This window comes from Myxocyprinus asiaticus, chromosome 24 (assembly GCF_019703515.2).
Source record: "Myxocyprinus asiaticus isolate MX2 ecotype Aquarium Trade chromosome 24, UBuf_Myxa_2, whole genome shotgun sequence".
In the NCBI taxonomy this organism is placed as follows: domain Eukaryota; kingdom Metazoa; phylum Chordata; class Actinopteri; order Cypriniformes; family Catostomidae; genus Myxocyprinus; species Myxocyprinus asiaticus.
In genome coordinates, this window is record NC_059367.1 from 6,630,093 (window position 1) to 6,652,591 (window position 22,499).

The window sequence follows — 22,499 nt, forward strand, 5'->3', positions numbered from 1 at the left end:
TAATGTCCTAAATGGTCCTATAAATAGGCATAATTTTCTAAGCAAAATATAATTTCTTATATCTTTTTGATTTGGGGCTGAAATAGAACCCAGACCTGTTCTTTACAGGTTTTTGAGAGATTCACCCAATAATCATTTGTGTGACTGTTGACGACAGGAATTGTGCACAAAGGCCTTGGTTTGTACCGGGGATGGATTTGTGGTGTTACGCGACACCAATGTGCTCCAAAACCTGCGGAGTATGAACAACCGGGGTGAAATGCGAAACATTATCCGCCCGCACTCAGCTGTTCCGAAGAGTGACAGTCAACTTGTTCTCCAAACACACCCAGGCATGCCAGTATGAGTTCACTTACAGATCCGCCATTGAATTTGGCTCCAGTGCTGCAGTAATGGAGGAATTATAAGCATAGCATGAATTGGTACCCGCAGGAAAAAAAAAAATATTGGAGGCTTTCATGCTTTACACAGAAAATCCTTGCCAGCGTTTGTCCTTGACACAGTGTAGCCGATTCTTCAGTGGGTTATTAGAGGGTTCAACTTGAACATAATGAAAATTGGAAGCTCAAGAGAGAGGAGCCATGGGGTCTTTGGTGAAACCATTTTCTAGATTAGAAAAATGTATTGCATGGCAAAAAAAAATAAAAATCATGTAAACAACAACTGAGGGTGAAATGATTTTTCAAACAAAAACATAATTGAAAACATTAGGAACATGGACCGTTAAAGCAAGTCTGACATACAGCTTGACTTCAATGTTCTGATGAATACAAATAACACAGATTATTGTTGATAATTACAGAACCACTGTGTTGGCATAGTTCTAAATGTTAGTCTTTGGATGGGAGGGCTGCTTTCAGTAATGAAGGGGACTATTATTCTGGAAGACTGGAGTGATCACCTTCATTGACTTGGCTTGTTGTTGACTGATATTAACAGCATTCATGCTCTAAGTGGCATGTTCCTTCATTAAATGGCCTTCTACATAGATTACAATTGATAAGTATTGCAAAAAACATTGATTTGTTTAAGTCAAAGGATGCAGAGCCAGTGCACTTGAAACCCAAGCAGGTCATCTGATATCCATTGACATTTAGCGTTGATTGCAATGGTTTGATTGACAACAATTGTTGAGAAGGTACTATGAACAGGAAGAACAAGGGAAATGAGAATGCATCATAATTTTAACAGAAAATAAGTACACAAATCAAACAAACATGATGAAATTGTCCTCTGCATCTCCATGTAAACAGCTACAGTGACCCCTTCTAAACACATAATGCCACAGGACTAGCAATGACTCATTCACAGAAATAAAAAACAGACATCCCTTCATCTTTACAACAGGAAATGTCTCAACGCGTCCTGACGTATATCTTCCATCTCCCCGTCCCATCCCGAGCCGAGATACCCAACACACCCTCAGAAGAGCAGGCTCTGTCGTTGAGATATGCTGTTGTCTAAGGAAAAAGAAAAAAAGTAATTTACTTAAGTGTACGGCAGTGTACAGTGGATAATGGTGCTTACACACTAGAGTTTACCACCCTAAGTCAGAGAACACTTAAAATCTGCTGATTGTGGATGGCGCGGCAAAAGGACATGGAAAAAAAAAAAAAAAAAACGCCAGGGTTTGCAAAAGTGGCGCTACGTCATGCAAACAAAAGTTGAGAAATTCTTTACTTTTTCTGAAACAAACTCTGACCTGGACATCTGCTGGCCAATTCACTGTATTCCCACTTGATTTCAAACTGACCCAAATATTTCCAAACTTTCAAAACCTGGAATGCACAAACTACATGTTTTCAAAAAATAAATAAATAAAAATGTTGGAGGGTTGTCTGAACAACTAGTCGACTAATCGGTCTTAAAGGGATAGTTCAGCCAAAAATGAAAATTCTTTTATCATTTACTCGCCCTCAAGCCATCCCAGATGCGTATGACTTTCTCTCTTCTGTTGAACACAAACGAAAGATTTTTAGAAGAATATCTCAGCTCTGTAGGTTCATACAATGCAAGTAAATGGAGACCAGAACATTCAAGTTCCAAAAATCACATAAAGGCAGCATAAAAGTAATCCACAAGACTCCAGAGGTTAAATCAATGCCTTCTGAAGCTTTGCAATCACTTTGGGTGAAAAACTTTAAGTACTTTTTTACTATAAATCTCCACTTTCACTTTCTGAAAGTCACACCTATTATATGTCTTCTGAAGAAATGGATTTAACCACTGAAGTCATATGGATTACTTTAATGCTGCCTTCATGTGATATTTGGAGCTTGAAAGGTCTGGTAACTGTTCACTTGCATTGTATAGACCTACAGAGCTGCGATATTCTTCTAAAAATCTTCATTTGTGTTTTGCAGAAAAAGAAAGTCATAAACATCTGGGATGGCATGAGGGCAAGTAAATGATTATCGAATTTTCATTTTTGGATTAACTATCCCTTTAAGGAAACCCTGTATAATTAGGCTAGTTTTAGCTTCACCTAACCTGGATCGGACACATAGTTTAGAGGGCCATCCCATAAAACATGTTCTTGCTTTTAAAAATAGTTGGATGTAGCACAATAGAATGGAACCATACACAGTGGTATCAAAAAATGTAGCTAGTTTTAACTTGACAAAAAGTCTTCAGCCTGACGTGTAGAGCCAGATTTTTTTGACCGTGCATAATCTGTTTGCATAGTCTGCGCATGTGCCTAAAATTGTTTGCACTAATTAGTGGGTCCACAATGTTGGCAACACGCAAAGCTGGGCCACTGTTTTCACAAAGTAGTGCAAGATGACACTGTAAGCAGGAGACTCTTCTATTTCTGAAGAGAAATAGTCCAGTATCACATAGCAGTCATAGTGTACGTGTCGACGACCTGCGTACACACGCATGGTCAAATGGAGTATACTTTGAAATGCTAGAGCATTTGACTGTACATATTCACTAGTGTATGCGTAAAAATGAGAGCTGTCAATCGATTAAAATTTTTAATGGAATTAATTACATGATATGCTGATTAATTAACCAAATTAGTCACAATTAATTGCATTTATAAACAGGCATACAAAATCTGTGTCATTGTGCAAAGTATACTTAAGCCTTTAAAGATGCAACGCTCATGACAGAGATACTCAAAAAAATGCCATCTGCATGTGTATGGCTGTAACGGTGTTGATTTGAAGGGTATGAATTTAGTTACGCAAAAGAACAAAATCTAGTTGAACTATTCAACCCAACTACTCAACCACATGTGGTTGTTCGACGACTAGTCGACCACTGTGACCCATTCTTACTCAAAATGCCTCTAACGTGTCCAATCTATCAGACTTTTCTCTAGTGTACAAGCGCCCTAAATGTTGCATGCAGCATTGCACACAATTAAAAACAAAAACAAATGCACTGATAAGGGCTGTCAGAGGCTATAAAGGGTCACCAGTAGGAATGAAAAAGAAAATCAATTGGGCATGAGCAGTGGGGGTGAGGTTACCAAATCGAAAGCCACCCAGACACACGTCAACAAGCCCCAAAACACACATCACCCTACATGCCCAGTTTAGGGTCTAGAGAAGCCTGGGCTGTTTTCTTATTTAGCAAGGGAAGGGGGTATTCGCACAGGGAGCAGTTCTCCTCCGTTAGTGCCTTCACCAGAGCTGTGGGCTAAAAGGCCACATTAGCATTAGTGCTTCGGTGCGCGGGTGATGTTGTCTCAAACATGCCCAAAACTTTTTACGCATTAGCTTTGATGTCAAGCTCAGTGAAAGACCAGGCAACGTGCATGGCAGAGTTATGCCAAAACTTGTAGGCACATTTGAAATGTGAGGTCAACCCTGACTTCTGGGAATCATTGCAGAGAAATTACCCATTTTCCTCTTCATTTTGCTCCCTCGTTCCGATTTTACATCTTCGACTCTCGTTTTACTGTAAATAAGTGTTGCAAGCAGACAAAAGAGTCTGTTTTTAGTACATCGCCCACTTGACCCATAACAGAGCCCAATATTTATCACCCACTTTATTAACTGCCTGGGTTCCGGAAGACGAATCACAATTTTACAACATTTGTTAGGAAGTAAAAAAGTATTTAATGAGGAAACGAATGAACAGAAAAACAAATCTACTCATCCCATTCCAAATTCTAAAATCGAACCAGACTGAGTTTGTGTATTTTTAATCTATGTTCTTATCGGAAAACCTACGTCGTCTTAAAGAATCACATTACACCACCTACATTTTTGCTCAGTTATTTTAGGTGGCTTGGTGTATGTATTACAGCAGTTTCCTAATGAAAAAAAACAAAAAAACATTACAGATGCTACAACAACGACTTTTATTGACTTTCACAAAAATCAGGATTAAAATAGCAGATTATCAGTTCATTAACATTTACTTTTAGTCCTGTTCTTTCACAATGCTATCTTACAGTATGTCATCTAAACTCTTTTACTATAGCGCATGACTTGAAAGGCGATACATTTGAACTTTTCTTTTACAAAACCAACTACATTTACAAGCTTATTCGAGCCTGATCAAATTGCCTGATCAATGATAGAGCATTGCACTTGTGATGCAAAGGACCGGGTTACAAGTCCTGAAGCCATAAGTGTCTCAGAAGCACCACAAAAGTACGCATTTTTCATGTCACATTTGCTTTTATGATACGATTGGTTAGGTTTAAAGTTTAGGGTAGTGATGTTTAGTTTAGTTTAGAGATGCACCGAATTTTGGGCCGATACAATACCGATTTTAACAAAAAATTATAGGCCAATATTTTGCCACTTACGTTATTTTGTCATCAGATCATGTTTTACTTAGGAATTATGCTTTAAAAATGTACAAAGAGGTACAAAAGCTTTTTTTTTTTTAACTGTTCTAACAATAAATAATTTCCATTGAACATGGATTGGATTTGTTGAATACAGGACAATATTTTAAAGAAAGCCATAATGAAAGATAAATAGAAGATAAAAGATATAATACATTATTATTTCTGGATTGTGCATTTGAATCCACAGAGTTTTTACAAAGTGTGTTACTAATTAATTATAAATAAACTACTGGATTTTCATACCGCCTTTTTCATGTTAATAACCAATACATCAGTGGTTTTAATTTGGTAAATAATTGGCCGATACATATCGGCAGCCGATACATCCGTGCATCACTAGTTTAGTTGATTTAAAATTTAAGAGCATTAACCTTAAAAAATCATCAGTTTGGGAGTAAATTTAACTCTAATCACGTCTTAGTTGAAAACAGTGTTTTTTTTCCTCTCAAATTAAATATCATAAGTGGTGATGTTATTCTAACATGTCTATAATCATGGATGTTTAAGGAGGATGGATGTCAATAAACATAAATTTTTCTCAATTATGTAACATTAAAATCTTGGCAAAACTCTTGTTTAGCAATTGTTGTAACCATTTGTTAAAAAAACAACAACCTGGAAGCTCTGGCTTTCACATGCACTTCATGCAGATTGTTAAAGGGGACAGTGGAAATTCAAATGCACATTTTAATTATGATGTGCTGAATATAACATACACAAAAAGGAAAAAGGTGACAGATGGAGAGGATTGATTTCAGTAAATTAAACAAATAACCACTGAAACATCTGGTAAGTATGAGTTGATTGGCCAATGTGTGTGTCAATGCATTGTGTGTATTGATGTTGTGATTCAATGTTTGCTGATTAGAGGTATTGCCACGTCCTTTTTTCTTTTCTTTTTTTTTTTTTTTTTTTGAGTGATGCATGCAAAAGATGATTTTAACTAATCCAACTATCTATTAATTAATGCTTTCCATTTTCTTTATTCTTTTAACTTTTTTTATAATGCGCGCCAAAGCTGACTGAATAATAAGGCCTTAGATCTGCCAATGACTATAAAGAGAAAATATCATTTTAAGTGAATAAGATGCGGTTGTGTAATTCATATGGGGTAAAACTGGACAGTAATCACAGACAAAGAGGAAACGCAGTTTAGGGGAAGAAATGCAGTTTTGTCATTTGTGACCTCCTGCCTTGAGCAGAGGGTGACAAATTCTGTTTGTACCTAAGGTGTGCAGGAACCTTAGACATCATTTGCAAAAGCTCTGGAACGCAGTGGTTTAAATTGAAAAGCGTGTGGAAAAATACACAACGAAGAATATACAAATAGGCAGGTAGAGAAAAGAAAGGGAGTGGGAAAGACAGTACAGAACAAAGTTAGCACTGAATGACCTGAATAACAAGAACGTCCTTCTGAGAATGTCTAACTTATTGTCGTTGTCATCATAGATGTGCCTTACTCACCATTCACTTTCACTGTCTCACATGGAAGCAAAAGTGCACCACACGCTGATGGATGAAGCTGACTGCTATCATCATCATTCATCAGTCGGTTGTGTTCTGTCATTTTACCTGATTCTGACAGCGCGCTCGTCCTCATTCCTGGCTCCTTCTCCAGCTGAATATCTTGAAGTGCAAATATTGATGTAGCTGCCAGAGAAGAATTTAACAGTTGTGTTAACAAGATGAACAGAAAAGTGTGATAAATAATAACATTAAGGTCAGAGTATTTGTGTAAGCTTTTTTATACATGTGATACTGAATTGATTCAGTGCAAGACCAGACCAGCTCATACAGGCTGGATGGAATTAAATGTCTTTCAAGCTAGAAAGTATTTTCGTTTGTATGGCCCCGTTTCCACCTGGTATTACGATGCGTCTCAGGTGATCCGATCACATGTTGTCAGGTGAGACACATTACTGTTTACACCTGGTCACTTAAATGCATCTCCTGTGACCACTTGTGTTTGGATTTTGAGGGGAGGGTCTCTGTTTCATGACGACATACATCAATCTCTATGTTAGTGTGTTACTGCATGATATTAAAGCGTAACGAATTCAGAAAAGACAAAGAAAGCCTGGAAAAAATGGCACGCTGTTTCTCCCAGATGCGTTTGAAATTTAATCCAAGCACAAACACAACATGTCAAGCAGAATTATCCATTATTTTAATGGATTACCTCTATTATAGGAGCTTCAGGTGTTCGTGCTTGTCATCGGTGTTGATATCAGACACACTAAAGAAGATCCGTGAAGCTCTTGTGATTGTGTATGTATCCACTTTTAAAAATTTCCCAATCGGTTATTTCCTTTAAAGCCGCTCGTAAAGGCAAAGTTTAAACTCTTGTTTTAGTGCAGCAGTTGATTGACAGGTGAAGGGTGGCATTCACTGCTGCCGAGACACATACAGGACGGATTAACGTTTATACCTCAATTGCGATCTGGTCACATGTGTTTTTGACCACATTTGTATGTGGTTTTTGTGATCTGACCACAAAACAGTTTAGACCCTGTTTGGACCTGTATTTAGCGCTGACCACATGTGATCAGATCACCCGAAACACATCTTAATACCAGGTGTAAACGATTACTGTCTGGTACCTTAAAGAATCAGTCAGAGTGAAGGTGTGTGTTTGTGTGTATGCATCTGTTATCTGGCATTGTAATTTTCCTTGGTGGTGGGAGAAATGTGTGTGTGTGTGTGTGTGTGTGTGTGTGAACTCACTGTCTGGCAGTGTAAGAATTCTCTCGCCTAGGCAGTGGAAGTATGGACTTCTCATGGCTTCCTCTGCCGCAATGCGTTTCTTCCCCTCAAACTGAAAGACAGACTAGCGTTAGACAAGCACACATACCCAAGTAATGAACAATCACAATTCTTACTATGCTCATTAAAAACAACATGAAATTACATTATCATCACATTTTTGCAATTTGACATATTACTGAGTGAAACAGGATATTCTTGTTCAAAAATAAAGGGCAAGTGCGAAAGGCAAGCGCATCTCAATATATCCCAAATATAGTTCTACTTCTTCAAACCTATCATTTTTTGCTTTTATTGCCATATTCTTTATTATTGACCACAATTAATTTCTTTCAAAAAACATGCATTCACTGTTTGCAAGATTTTAGAAAAACAGTAGCCGAAACAATGGCAAATACCTGTTAGCATTAACAAATAGCTCGCTCTGCCTCAGTGACGGCAACATAAAAAGAAATCTGCTACAGTGGTGGAGCAAGTTGAGGAAAGATTGTAAAGACAAACATTTGTTTCTTTATAATAACACGCACTGATGAATTGTACACAATAAGACCAGGAACGTGTATTAAGAAAGTAAATAGTGTCAAATCTGATTTCATGTTGACTTAAAGGAATATTTATTCTGTAAATGTGAGCAGCACTAGTTACCTTTATACACACATAAATGCATTCATATAGCTTGACAGAGATAACCAGAGAACCGAACTCTGGAAAAGAGAAGTGACATACTAACACTTCTATTTAAATAATATGCAGATCACCTGCAGCAGTTTGGACAGAAGTTCAACTCCATCATTGTCCAATCTGTAGGAGAGAAAAATGACAAATTGTTGAATGAACTCCAATAGCGTATCACTCTTTTTTATGACAGGAACAGAGATGGTTTCTGGCATCAGGCCCAGAGGACAGCTGTTGTTACCGTGGAGTGTGGTTATGGAGACAGTCTGCGCGGTATCGGGGGTAGTTATAGGAGATGAATTCCTCATTGGAGGTTATTCCTGGCCAGGTCTCCTCTGTGGGCGTGCCTATGAAAAGGCGCAGGAGTGTTTATTAATATTACAGTGACACACACAGACACAAACTGTCAGATCTAGAGCCAGAATGAGCAGAATGTGAGAGGAGGAGAGAGTGGGAGAGAGCGCTACCGAGCAGTTTGAAGATAAAGTGCAGCTCCTCCTCCACTGTGGAGCCCGGGAACAAGGGCCGACCCGTCGACATTTCGTAGAAAATACAGCCAACACCCCTGCAAAGACGGACACACATTCAAACTCAATTCAAATTCATCCTCATATTTAGTGGATGCATGAAGTCTGTCCGCATCAAATTCACACAGGTGTAGTTCAGCACATTAACTATGAACATATTCCACTAATGTTAACAACCAGAAAGTCACAATACTTTTCATCTTCATTTTGAAAAGTATATCTTTTGTTTTTGTCATTTTAAACCTAACAAACTTTTTTTTGAAAAGCTTTGAAAAAGTGTGCCTCTTCTAACTTTTTTTTTTAAAATAAATGTCACTTGGTTTGATATTTAGTCATCTATGCAGTAACATTCATGCATTTTTTAAGTGTGAAGGTACATAAATATTAGTGCACAGGGAGGAGGATGCTCACCACATGTCAATCTGAGTGGAATAGTCTGTGCTGCCCAATAAGATGTCAGGGGGGCGGTACCAAAGGGTCACCACCTCATTGGAGTAGGTCTTAGTGGGAATCGACTTCGCTCGTGCCAGACCTGCAGATCAATTAAAAACTCAATATTAACAACGATTTGAAGTTTACAGCTTACACAAAATTTAAAGCTGAAGTATGTAACTTTTTCAGTGTTAAAATACCTCCTTCTATCCAAGCTTAATATGCAGAGACAACAGTAAGACATTCATAGGTTAATTTTCTTGAAAAAGGTATACACTGTGTCTTTGTGGCACTATGAAAACTCCTGTGTTTGTTTTGAGCTACCAGCCTAGACCCGCCCAAACAACGTTTCTCATCCAATGGTGTGAGCTGGGGGCAGGATAATCTCTTTGTTTGAAGAACAGCAGATGAGGGGCGTATTTAGAAAGTTGTTTTGAAACATTGCTTATTCTTGCAATTCCATTAGGTGGTGCTGGTGTCACAGAAATTACATACTTCAGCTTTAGAACTCTTTTAAAAGACATTCATCCAACATTCATCCACTAGTACAGTATACTTGATCTGAAGTATGTTTGGAATGGAATACTAGCTTGCTGAATACTGTGCAGTATACTGCCTACTATTTTTTTTAAATTAGTAAACAAAACAGTAGGCATTATTTCACTTGCGAGTGGCATCTTATACAGTGTTGGCTAAATTACTTAATAGTAATCCACTACAAATTACGAATAATTTATCTAAAATTGTAATCAGATTACTTTACTAATTGCTTCATTAAAAAAAGTAATCCAATTCCTAATTACTACACTTTTCCGCTCAAATTCAAAATGTCTATTTCTTTCTTGTTCATTGTTACACACAAGCCATACACTCAACACCTCACATTTTTCCTTCACAATGACTTGTTATGGGGCCATAATTCATGTATTCTACATAAATAATACATTAGAACTAAGCATCACCCTATAATGTACTTAAAAGTAATTAAATTAAAAGTCTGTAACTATAGTCTGATTTAAAATGTAATGCATTCCACTACTTTTTGACTAAAGTAATTATATTACAGTAACTAAATACTTTGTAATTGGATTACACCTAATACTGATCTTATACTGTACCCACTACCCAGCACACATTTTGGTAAATGTAGCAGGTCATCCAGGTATTCTATGCATACAGAAAACTTGCATACTGTATACATACTATAAAATGCAGAAATAGTAAAAGTAGTATGTCAGTATTTGATTCCGAACAAATCATTTGTTTTTTACAGACCAAAGTCGGCCAGTTTTAGCTCCCCACGATCATTGATCAGGAGATTTTGGGGCTTGAGGTCTCGATGAAGGACTTTGCGTCTGTGACAGTAGTTCAGACCTCGCAACAGCTGAAACAGGAAGAGCTATGAGAGAGACACAAACACAGATGGGTAAGAATACCATCTCTCATTGCCGCACAGAAATGAACGGAAATGAAAGACATTTGTCAAAGAGACATTTGTGCCGTACCCTGACATTGTGCATATGAATGCAGTTTCCACAGTCATCTAGGTACTGTTTCAGGTCTTTATCCTAGAATAAAAGAGGGTAGAAATATATGGAGAAGAAAATGAACTGAATAACTGAAATTTAATTAAATTCATAAGAACATTTGGGAACAGAAAAAATGAAACAAAGGTAAAGAAAGACTGCAGAGCTGGAGATACAAATGAATTAATTCACTAAAACTTGAAGGATTGTATGGAGAAGATTGCATGTGTGTGAGCCATGTACATGGTGTCCCAACCACGTGCAAAGCGTGTCTGAATGTGAACATGCTGTGAAACGACACAATCATAGCCAGTCAGAACATATTTGATATTTAAAGGAATAATTCAGCCAAAAATGAAAATGATCGCATCCTTAATGCCATCCCAGATGTGTGACTTTCTTCTGTTGAACACAAACAAAGCTTTTTAGAATAATATTTCAGCTCATTAGGTTTATACAATGCAAGTGAATGGTGGCCAGAACTTTGAAGCTCCAAAAAAGCACATAAAGGCAGCATAAAAGTAATCCGTAAGGCTCCAGTGGTTACATCTATATCTTAAGAAGTGATATGATAGGATTAGGTGCAAAACAGATCAATATTTACGTTTTTTATACTATCGATCTCCACTTTCACTTTCTTGTTTTTGTTAATTCACATTCTTTGTGCATACTGCCACCTAATGGGCAGGGAGGAGAATTCATAATGAAAAAGGACTTAAATGTTGATCTGTTTCTCACCCACACCTATCATATCGCTTCTGAAAACATGAATTTAACCACTGGAGTAGTATGGATTACTTTTATGCTGGCTTTATGTGCTTTTTGGACCTTCAAAGTTATGGCCACCATTCACTTGCATTGAACGGACCTACAGAGCTGAGATATTCTTCTTAAAACCTTTGTGTTCAACAGATGAAAGAAAGTCATACACATCTGGGTGGCATGAGGGTGAGTTAGATTAGAGAATTTTCATTTTAAGGTGAACTTTCCCTTTAACATACCAAGATTTAAATCCAAGATTTTGGACAAACGTTTTTGGTGGTTAATGAAGTTAACGATCAACAAAATGTCCTTTTGCTTGTCAAACCACCAGTACGGACAAAAACTCAGATTTAACATTGAAGAGATAGCTTTTATTGCCTTTTGTTATGAAGCCTAGCGAAATTATGAGTAGCTTATAGTTAGGTAAGCTACAGTTTGAAAGTATTTTTTTTAACACTGTTGTGTAGATGATTGAGTGCGTATGAGTGGGTGAGAGATCATGAGTACCGTGAAAGTTTAAATGCCTCTACCACACATCTAAGTGACTCACCAGGTACTCAAACACAAGAGTAAGAGACTTCTGAGTGTGGATGATGTCATGCAGAGTCACAATGTTGGCATGTTTCAGGTCCTTCAACAGAGACACTGAAAAAAAAACAGAAAGAGACAGATCATTCCGTAAACATGTATTCTCTGTAACTCCACATAACTTTCTGAGCATTCAATGAGACATGAATGACAAGGACAGGTGGTCTGGGGTATGGTTCATGTGAAATCTGGTACAGTTCACTGCTGATATGAATGCAATTGTCCTAAATCACGGAAATGAACCACTATTGATGATGTATAATCCAAATAAACGAATAATTTAACAACACAGTGACGCTGATGTCTTCTTGAGTTGTTACCTAGTTCCAGTGGTAAACAGCTGCCGCTTGTCCTCACACTGATAATGCAATCGGACCGTGGTTCGGACCTCAGTAATATGATGTGAACAGAGACCAGCGGGGTCAGTGGGGAGGAAACAAACTCTGTTTCGGACCAAGCAATCGAACCAAGTGTGAAAGCAGCCTTAATGAGCTTTTTTGCAGCTGAGTTTCAATAAAAGGTCTGGGTTGACTGAGGAGGAAGCTTTGTTTTGTGAACATTAAATTATGTCTAAACAGTACAACAAAACAGTAAAAAAAAAAAAATTGCATTTCATGCTATGGCCTGTTTACACAGCTGATTAAACAAGTTAACACCACTGGTACTGAATTTAAGGATTCACTGGTTCATATAGAACACCCTACATATAAGTGTGTGGTTGCACAAGCATGTGGGAGATTTGGGGCAGTAGTTTGGTGATCTAATTTTAGTGCTGATCCACTACAGCAGGCTTGTAACTCACCTTCTCTAATGGCAGTGCATGGGGCTCCTTCTTCATGCTCTAAACGGATCTCCTTCAGGGCCACCAGGTTATCGGTCAACTTACTGCGGCCCTTATATACTGTAGCGTAGGTGCCCTGAGAGAGAGAGACGTTGACAGAGGACATATAACAAGAACGAATGAGACAAATTTTTATACACACTAATCTGAGACAAACATTTATGTAAAAAAATTAATATATATATTTCTAGGTGACATTTCTAATGGTTCGGTTTGAAAACCAATGAGATGCCTTGCAGTCTACTGTCTTCATAGGCAGCTGCCTTTTAAAGCAGCACTGTGATGTAACCTCCTAAATGACTAACTTGGAACATTCTACAAAGGCATAAACTCCACAAATAGCGCTTCTCATATGGAGTGCATAGGAGACTTAACTCGCAATTAATTCCAATAAGAGTTTGACATTAACATGTAGCTAAGCTAATAACACAATACTCTAATAAGCATGAAAATAAAACATAGGTAAATGTTGGATAAATTAAGTCAATTTATAAATTATAATTAGAACATTTTATTAATATTTTGTTGCTATTGAATGAATTGAATTTATGGTATATACATTTATATAAGTCCGCCATCTTGAGAAGAGTTTTTCAAATGACCTTGTCGCAAAGCATTTTTAAAATGTGGCTTAGAAAGACAGCTCACTAATTTTTCGAACAGAGCTCATATGTAAAGGAAGAATTGACTGTGAAGTTACCTCCCCCAGTTTATCCAGTTTCACATAAGTCTCCAGCTTTCCAAATCCAATCTCAGACTGCAAACACACAAAGACAAAAGCAATGTTACTACAAACTACTAAAAAGCTGCACCTAATCGACCCCAAACACAAGAATACAGGGCAGAAAATTTCAAAGGCATACATGTGAACTCATTAGAATATGCCCAAATTACACTGCCCCTATTTTCATAAGGCTGTGCTGTGCTCTCTGGTCACAGAGGTTAATACAACCCATGAGCTAAAATATCCTTCCTCAAAATAAATTGGGAACAATTGAAGCATAGCAAATCAAGTTTTTAAATGCATCACAAATCAAGCCCGTTTTAGCAGCACAGGTTAAGTAGTAAACATAAGTAAACATGATCTGACCTATCATGTCAAGCGTAGCTCAAGTTATCTTATTTTCAATATTTTGGTGAGAACAACCATTTGATATTCTGGGTAAATCTCACGAAGCCTGTCAAGAACATGTTTGGGTCATATTTCACCCCCAAAATCAAAAGGAAAAAATAAATTGTTTTGCATAAAGAAAATGAACAAAGGTTTGTTTTTTGCATTGCAACATTGTTTTCATGACAATTAAGCACAATTCTCATTATGCAAAAAAATAATAATGCAAGGAAAAAAAAGAATAATGATATATTATTTAAATTGTAACATTTATACATATTGGTACTATTTGTTGTACTGTATATAATTTTAGATATTCATTTTAAATAAATTATTTTAAATACTATATAAACAACTAATTATTATTATTATTATTATTATTATTGTTATTATAATATTTAAAATACAAATTATTTATAATTATTATGGCTGTCAAAACGCAATTTTTTTTTATTCCAATTAATTACATGATCACATAAACGCATATACAGTTGAAGTCTGAAGTTTACATACACTTAGGTTGAAGTCATTAAAACTCATTTTTTAACCACTCCACAGATTTAATATTAGCAAACTATAGTTTTGGCAATTCGTTTAGGACATCTACTTTGTGCATGACACGAGTAATTTTTCCAACAAATGTTTACAGACAGATTGTTTCACTTTTAATTGACTATATCACAATTCCAGTGGGTCAGAAGTTTACATACACTAAGTTAACTGTGCCTTTAAGCAGTTAGGAAAATTCCAGAAAATGATGTCAATCCTTTAGACAATTAACCAATTAGCTTCTGATAGGAGGTGTACTGAATTGGAGGTGTACCTGTGGATGTATTTTAAGGCCTACCTTCAAATTCAGTGCCTCTTTACTTGACATCATGGGAAAATGAAAAGAAATCAGCAAATACCTCAGAAAAAAAATCGTGGACCTCCACAAGTCTGGTTCATCCTTGAGAGCAATTTCGAAATGCCTGAAGGTACCATGTATATCTGTACAAACAACAGTATGCAAGTATAAACACTATTGGACCATGCAGCCATTATACTGCTCAGGAAGGAGACGCATTCTGTCTCCTAGAGATGAACGTAGTTTGGTGTGAAAAGTGCAAATCAATCCAAAAACAACAGCAAAGGACCTTGTGAAGATGCTGGAGGAAACAGGTAGACAAGTATCTATATCCACAGTAAAACGAGCCCTATATCAACATAACCTGAAATGTTGCTCAACAAGGAAGAAGCCACTGCTCCAAAACTGCCATAAAAAAGCCAGACAACAATTTGCAAGTGCACACGGGGACAAAGATCTTACTATTTGGAGAAATGTCCTCTGGTCTAATGAAACAAAAATTGAACTGTTTGGCCATAATGACCATCATTATGTTTGGAGGAAAAAGGATGAGACTTGCAAGCCGAAGAACACCATCCCAACCGTGAAGCATGGGGGTGGCAGCATCATGTTGTGGGGGTGCTTCGCTGCAGGAGGGACTGATGCACCTCACAAAATAGATGACATCATGAGGAAGGAAAATTATGTCGATATATTGAAGCAACACCTCAAGACATCAGCCACAAAGTCAAAGTTTGGTTGCAAATGGGTCTTCCAAATGGACAATAATCCCAAGCATACCGCCAAAGTTGTGGCAAAATGGCTTAAAGACAACAAAGTCAAGTTATTGGAGTGGCCATTGCAAAGCCCTGACCTCAATCCGATAGAAAATTTATGGGCAGAACTGAAAAAGCATTTGCGAGCAAGGAGGCCTACAAACCTGACCCAGTTACACCAGTTCTGTCTGGAGGAATGGGCCAAAATTCCAGCAGCTTATTGTGAGAAGCTTGTGGAAGGCTACCCAAAATGTTTGACCCAAGTTAAACAATTTAAAGGCAATGCTACCAAATACGAACAAATTGTATGTAAACTTCTTACCCACTGGGAATGTGAGGAAAGAAATAAAAGCAGAAATAAATCATTCTCTCTACTATTATTCTGACATTTCACATTCTTAACATAAAGAAGTGATCCTAACTGACCTGAGACAGGGAATGTTTTCTAGGATGAAATGTCAGGAATTGTGAAAAGCTGAGTTTAAATGTATTTGGCTAAGGTGTATGTAAACTTCTGACTTCAACTGTATAAATATTTGCTTGGAAAGGCCCTCAAATAACAATTATATATATATATATAAATTCAATATATAATGATTAAATAATTATAAATAGTTATATTTAAATAAATATAAATGAAATATAAATATAATAATTCAGTTAATATACATGCATTACATTATTGTGGCAGATGAGAAAAGCACTGATACGACAATACAAAAATTGGCTTTAGAAGGCAATATATTTTTTATTTCTATATTATTGAAAATAAGTCTATCAATGGCCTACAGTCAATCTGAAAAACACGTCTCTAAAACCCTGCATTTGGAATTGCGCTTCATCCAGCTGTGAGCACAAGACCGTGTTCTCTTTTAGCTGTCGATAGTGATAGTGTGGTTTGTCGTCTTTACAGCTGCGCATTGCCTATAAAGCTGGAGTTTCAATAACTACCCCCTACTGAAAACAGCTGGTACTTCAAGCTTAATGGTGCTCTCAGTTTTAGCTGCCTCTTACACGTTCCAATAGTACCAATGGTTTTGGAATCTATACTGACACCTGTCATCATGGATGCATGAAGTTTGTTTACTAACTGCTGCCGTTTCATGCAGAAGCCATTTATCTCCATCTTATACTAGCTCTATATAAAATAAACTTGTTGTTATTGATGTTATTATAGGCAGTAGTATCTCATTCAATTGCATGACACAGGTTGCCATATACAGGGTTCATATAGATGCTTCAAAGATAAATTCAAGGACTTTTCAAGCACATTTTTATTTGTTTTCAAGGACTATGCTCGAGATGTCATTAAAACAAATTCTTTATTTGTTCATTTTAAATAAAAATATTTTAAGTTAATTTATTTTTATAAAACACCACTTATTACAAGTACAACATATCTCAATGTGCATCTTTAACTACATATTCACACAGTAACAATTCTTGGTTCATTCATGATGAAATTGATGTGCAATTGTAGTGTGCTCCCTTAAAACGCACTTCGCTTTCCAACAAAAGTGAATAACTGGGTACGTAAACAGTAGTCCATATGACTCATGTGCAATGTTCCATGTTTTCTAAAGTCACACAACAGAACAAAATAAATTCATAAATAACTTTACATGTCATAGAAGTGGTGTACCAGAAGAAGGGGACAAGGATTTTTTTCAGGCAACTGACAATTTCAAATATATTTTCTAAAAAAAAAAAAAATCGCAAAACAGAGTCAAGACATTTCATATCATTAAAGGTTAGGTTATAGAATGATACCTTTTATTTTTTCGCTATTTGAAAGCTTTTCCATGACTAAAAAAGTCAAGGGACGTGTTTGTCAACATATTTTGATATTGTCCCAAATGTTGTCAGAAATAACCTATTTTGTGAGACTCAAAGCTGTCTTTACACAAGGGTGTGCTAGACAGCTCACAAAACTGAATCTTCCATTGATCTGCATTCAAATCTCAGAACGTTGTACATCTCATCTCATTTTTTCACTCTGGAGAGTAATTTTTAATTAAAACTGATAGCTGCAAAGGTTCATACTTGTTAAATCCACCACAGCAGTATCTATAAAATATATTTTTTTAAATCCTCCAGTAACAATTGATTGTGATTGGCCCATTCTGAACAGCACTGCCAAAAGTAACAGGTGCAACATGACAGCCGTCTATGCGCTGCCAGCTTCAGCAGTGGTCTAGTGGTCTGTCGTCGTGTTTTTCCGAAAATAAATACATACATTTCATTTATTAAATGATTTAAGCAACGTATTTTACGATTTTCTATAATTCAAGAACTTTTTAAGCACCTCTTGGTAAAAATGGCTATTTTCAAGGGTTTTCCAGGACTTAAATTTGAAAAAGCCAAATTCAAGTACTTCAAGCACCTTGTACGAACCCTGCACATGCTGTCAACATGGCAGCACCCACGAGGGGGTGACCCCCTCAATATAAAATTAAACAGCTTTAATTGGGTTACTGATAAGACTAGAGTCTTCATCTCATGTGAGTGTAAATCATTTGACATATTTCTCAAAAGTATTATTCATATGTTTATGCAAAAACGTAATGACTGCAACTTTAAATTGCTCCGGTAGTAGGAATGTTCCTTAATACAGTCTAGGGAAATTGTGTCAACTTTTTTTAATGCATTATATTTTTTTATTATTAATGATTAATCGCACAGAATTAATGCTTAAAATCGACAGCCCTAATAATTATATATTTAATAATAGTTAATAATTTTAACATAAGTTAACAATTATAACTTGTAATTAACAATGTTAACATATTAACATTGTTTTTTTCTCTTGATTTTGAGGTGAATATCTTGGTGATATTCACCAATCCTATAATAACACTGTAAGAAGTGCAACTAATTTGATCTCAGTAGTGAATGTTTGTCTTGTCTGTGCATTCACAGACAAAGCACTTGTAATGGTTTCAAAGGACTGATAACATGACCCTGAACAAATAAAACAAGTCAAGGGAAAGAGCAAAGACACCCAAAGAGAGAGAGAGAGAACGAGAGACTGAGCAAAAGAACTGGTGGCAAGACATACAGGAGAAAAAACAAATGGCAGAAAAAGTGGATGAGTGCAAACGATGTGTACAGAGAGCAATCGAGAGAGAGAAAGACATAAAGAGATGATAAAATAAGAGGCAAACCCAATGAATCACAAGGGAGAGGCATTACCAGCGATACTCTGCGTAATCTTCGGCTGAGTGGTTTGTCAAAGAGTGGACTGTTGAGGCTGAATTTCTCCAGGTAGCCATCAGGAAGTCTTATATCAGCTGGCAGAGACAGACGCTTATTTATGTCCTGAGAGTGGAGGAGGGGAAAGCATTATTAGTTAAGGCCTAAAGGTTCTGTTACGCTCCACAGCAGTAATAACCCATTTGGCCCTCAGGCTAGCTATCTAACTGATGGGTACCATGCTGCGCAGCATTTTCAGTACCCACAATGCACCATTAGTCATGCAAAACTGATGAATCTTCAATAGCAACAAACACACTAATGGTTATTGTGTTGTACAAGATTTAAAACAAAAGCAACGGTCACGAACAGCAAGCACTCCTGTATGGAAAACTTCTGTTTATTTTTTTTGCATGTTTTTGTTTTCCTACATCTAATTTATTATGTAGTGTCTCGATATAAAAATATAGGCATCAGAAACATGAAAGTACCTCTGTGGAAATTTTGCGGCCAGGGTTGTTTCTCAGACGAACTCTGACGGGGCTGTGCACCTCATCAGATGACGTGGCCGAAGCCTGATCGCTTTCTCCGTCTGAACCTATCTTTACGTCTTCATGGACTATCTCTGCATTCACACACACACACACACACACACACACACACATTAGTATCCACTGGCATGCTTTGCTGATGCCAGTATTGCGATGATACTAATACAGTTTACCTAATAAATCAAATATGTTCATATTATCCATCATTCTATTTTAAAACACAAAAATGATGATGATGATCTGTGAGCCTGCAACTCTTCCTATACGTTTCTCTTACACATTTATCTCTCTCTCATCTGATGGTTTTATACGACCCAGAGAATCCAACCACACAAGTGCTGAACTCATGTGAGGAACTACTTAGCTGCTCTGAAAGGAGATCTGTCACGTACCCACACAAAAGGGTAAAAAAAAAAATAGAAGTCATCTTCCTCTCATTTATTCACTCACTACTCCCTCCCCCCATAACACAATCTCCCACCCGCTCACTCTCTCCAACACACACACACTCAGCCTGTCTCTACATGTATAATAGTGTACATGTCTATGATTAATAATATGAGAGCCAAGGCTGTGAAATAGGTTTGGGAATTGAGAAGTGGTTCTTATTCAGAAGCGTTTACATTTTTAATTATTATTATTCTTTTAAATTAAAAAATACTAGAACCGAATGATTTGCATGGCATTTTGTTCTGTTAACTGTTCTTGAATGTCTGCATTCTTCTGCCGATGGAGACAAATCTCCATAATAAATATACAATATAAGCAATTTGAAAATCTAATTGCAATATAAGCATCTAGTGACTTAAAAGACTGAGTAAATGAACATTTTCATAGTATATACGCCCCTTCGCAAAATATGTATTTAAGAGAGTTAATAAAGAGATTGCAAAGTTGCTAGCTAGATTTTCCCCTAAAGAACTGTATATAGCTAATTTTTGATTTGGTATTAACGTTTTGTGAAAATCTGTAATTATCGTCAATTGATGACAAGCTTTTGAGGGTAGTGAATAAGAGAGAGATTTTTTGCTGATATGAACACTTTTCTACTTAATTACTGGTTCTTCAATGTAATTTTCCCTATCGTAACATCTACCAATAAGTGCCGAAGAGAATATCACCCAATAACGGCATTACATCACTGTGCAGATAGAAAATGACACAATTAAAAAACAGTTCAGCATATTGTTTCCTAGACACTATATTGGTAGAAATAAAATACATATGGGCCAATCTCTAGAATGCAATAAGAATTGCTTTCCAAACATACATTGGCCATTGTTTTAGTCATTTTAAGGCAGAAAGAATCACTAACAGAATTGTCAAGGAACAGGAATCGTTAAGTAGAATCAGAACCAGAATAGTTCAATTCCTTACGATGTCCACCCCTATTGTGCAACCTCACACACATCAAGTCACACTCTCTCCCTCTGTGTGCATGCATGTGCGTGTGCATGTACCGAGGCGCGTGGTGTGGTTGAGATAGGAGCTGAGACTGCGGCCCAGGCTGCGTGGTCTGCGCAGAGCACTGCTGTAGGACTGCAGGAGGGAGTGCATGCTGAAGGAACCCCCCGAACCTCTCACTGAACCCCGCAGACCACCACTGCCCCCAACTGGCATGGCCTCTGGGAGGAGGGAGAGGGGAGGAGGATGACACACAGAGAATATGAAGATGGAGGAGAGAGGGGAGGGGCAGAGAAGGAGCCGAGAGGGAAGATGTAGATGTGGTGGGACACATAATGGAAGAGAGCATTATGAGTAGGATAAAGGAAAAGAATGGAATGGAACCATGGATGCAGGGACAGAAAAGGGCAAAAATATGTAATGTAAGCAAGGGGGGCGAAGGGAAAACGGGAAAGGAAAGGAAAAAGGAAAGGAAAAGGGAAAATAGGAGGGAAAGGGAAACCAATGGAAAATTGGAAAGGGAAGAAAGGAAAAAGGAAATGAAGGGAAAAGGGAAAAAGGAAAGGGAAAAGGAAAGAGAAGGAAAAAGTAAATTAAGGGTAAACAGGAAAGAAAAGGAAAGGGGGAAAAGGGAAAGGATATGATGGGAAAATGGAAAAAGGAAATGATGGGAAAAGGGAAAACAAGAAAGGAAAGGGGAAGGAAACAAAGGAAAGGGGGAAAACGGGAAAGGAAAAAGGAAAAGAAAGGAAATAAAAAAGGAAAGGAACATTGGTGGAGAAAAAGTGATACAGTTGGGATGAAATGAGAATGTTGGATGACAATTGTTTGCGATTAACAGGGAAGAAGAAAAAGGAAGATAAACAAGGTGGGGGGAGGGGAGATCAAAGGAGAAGAAAAAAAGAGGAAATATCAAATTAAAAACAGAAATCTACAGGGAAACAAATTTTAAAGCATGCATTCATTGTTTTCTTTTTAAAAACAAAAATGTTATTAGAAGGATCAATTTACAAAGGAACATCTTCAGTGTTAGTAAATTCAGCACAAGGGCCACAACGATTGCGCAATGACACTGACAAATCCGTTTTCTGGCTGCCTCTAATTGTTTCTAATGACACTCTGCGCTGTGGTGGCAATAAAAACGATGCACAAGGGCATCGATTCATCAGCATATGAAAGCCAAATACATTGAAATTTTGTACAGGGTTTGGGAAAATGCCAAAACACACTACAAAGGAAAGAAAAGATGGATTTTCGGAGTCAATATGTTGATATATTTGCATATGGTAATTGGGATGTATAATGTAGGCTATATATATTATTAGCACCAGCTTGGGTGAGAGGGTTATGCAAAACTGAAGCTGTTTCATTGAAACTGTCGGATTTGCGAGATGAATTTATCAGTGCAGTTAGCCTGAGATGGGAAGCCATGCTGGAAGACACATGCTGATTAATCAGAGGGGGTGAACAGCAGGCAGGAAACAGTAGCTGAGCTCTTCCACACACAGAGCCATAGCTATCACTTGGATCTGATGGATACATTGGCTTTAAAACTCCCTTCGCTTGCATATGTTTTAATGCAATGCATACACTTATCACACTGGCAGGCAACACGGAAGGAGGCAGCGGTGAATGTATGCATTAAATGATGAATGTATGTATTTAAAATATTAACACTTTCTGTTTTGGGTGGGTAGATCTGGTTAAAGGCA

General features: G+C 37.2%; 1 protein-coding gene across 2 annotated transcripts in view; it reads right to left on the reverse strand.

Annotated features, from left to right (window-relative positions):
* Positions 1 to 664: 664 nt before the first annotated feature.
* Positions 665 to 22,499, reverse strand: part of LOC127415038 (cyclin-dependent kinase 16-like) — a 45,128-nt gene continuing 23,293 nt past the window's right edge. The window contains exons 3-17 of one of the 2 annotated variants that reach the window (XM_051653516.1): positions 20,844 to 21,008; positions 19,324 to 19,457; positions 18,833 to 18,958; positions 13,628 to 13,684; positions 12,889 to 13,003; positions 12,049 to 12,143; positions 10,716 to 10,778; positions 10,486 to 10,609; positions 9,190 to 9,310; positions 8,719 to 8,816; positions 8,493 to 8,598; positions 8,335 to 8,377; positions 7,538 to 7,628; positions 6,386 to 6,463; positions 665 to 1,460 (exon numbers count right to left, since the gene is read on the reverse strand). In XM_051653516.1, coding sequence (XP_051509476.1) covers positions 1,423 to 1,460; positions 6,386 to 6,463; positions 7,538 to 7,628; positions 8,335 to 8,377; positions 8,493 to 8,598; positions 8,719 to 8,816; positions 9,190 to 9,310; positions 10,486 to 10,609; positions 10,716 to 10,778; positions 12,049 to 12,143; positions 12,889 to 13,003; positions 13,628 to 13,684; positions 18,833 to 18,958; positions 19,324 to 19,457; positions 20,844 to 21,008 — 1,454 coding nt within the window. In that variant the 3' untranslated portion in view covers positions 665 to 1,422. The remainder of the gene's footprint in view (positions 1,461 to 6,385; positions 6,464 to 7,537; positions 7,629 to 8,334; positions 8,378 to 8,492; positions 8,599 to 8,718; positions 8,817 to 9,189; positions 9,311 to 10,485; positions 10,610 to 10,715; positions 10,779 to 12,048; positions 12,144 to 12,888; positions 13,004 to 13,627; positions 13,685 to 18,832; positions 18,959 to 19,323; positions 19,458 to 20,843; positions 21,009 to 22,499) is intronic. The other variant, XM_051653517.1, reaches the window with a different exon arrangement.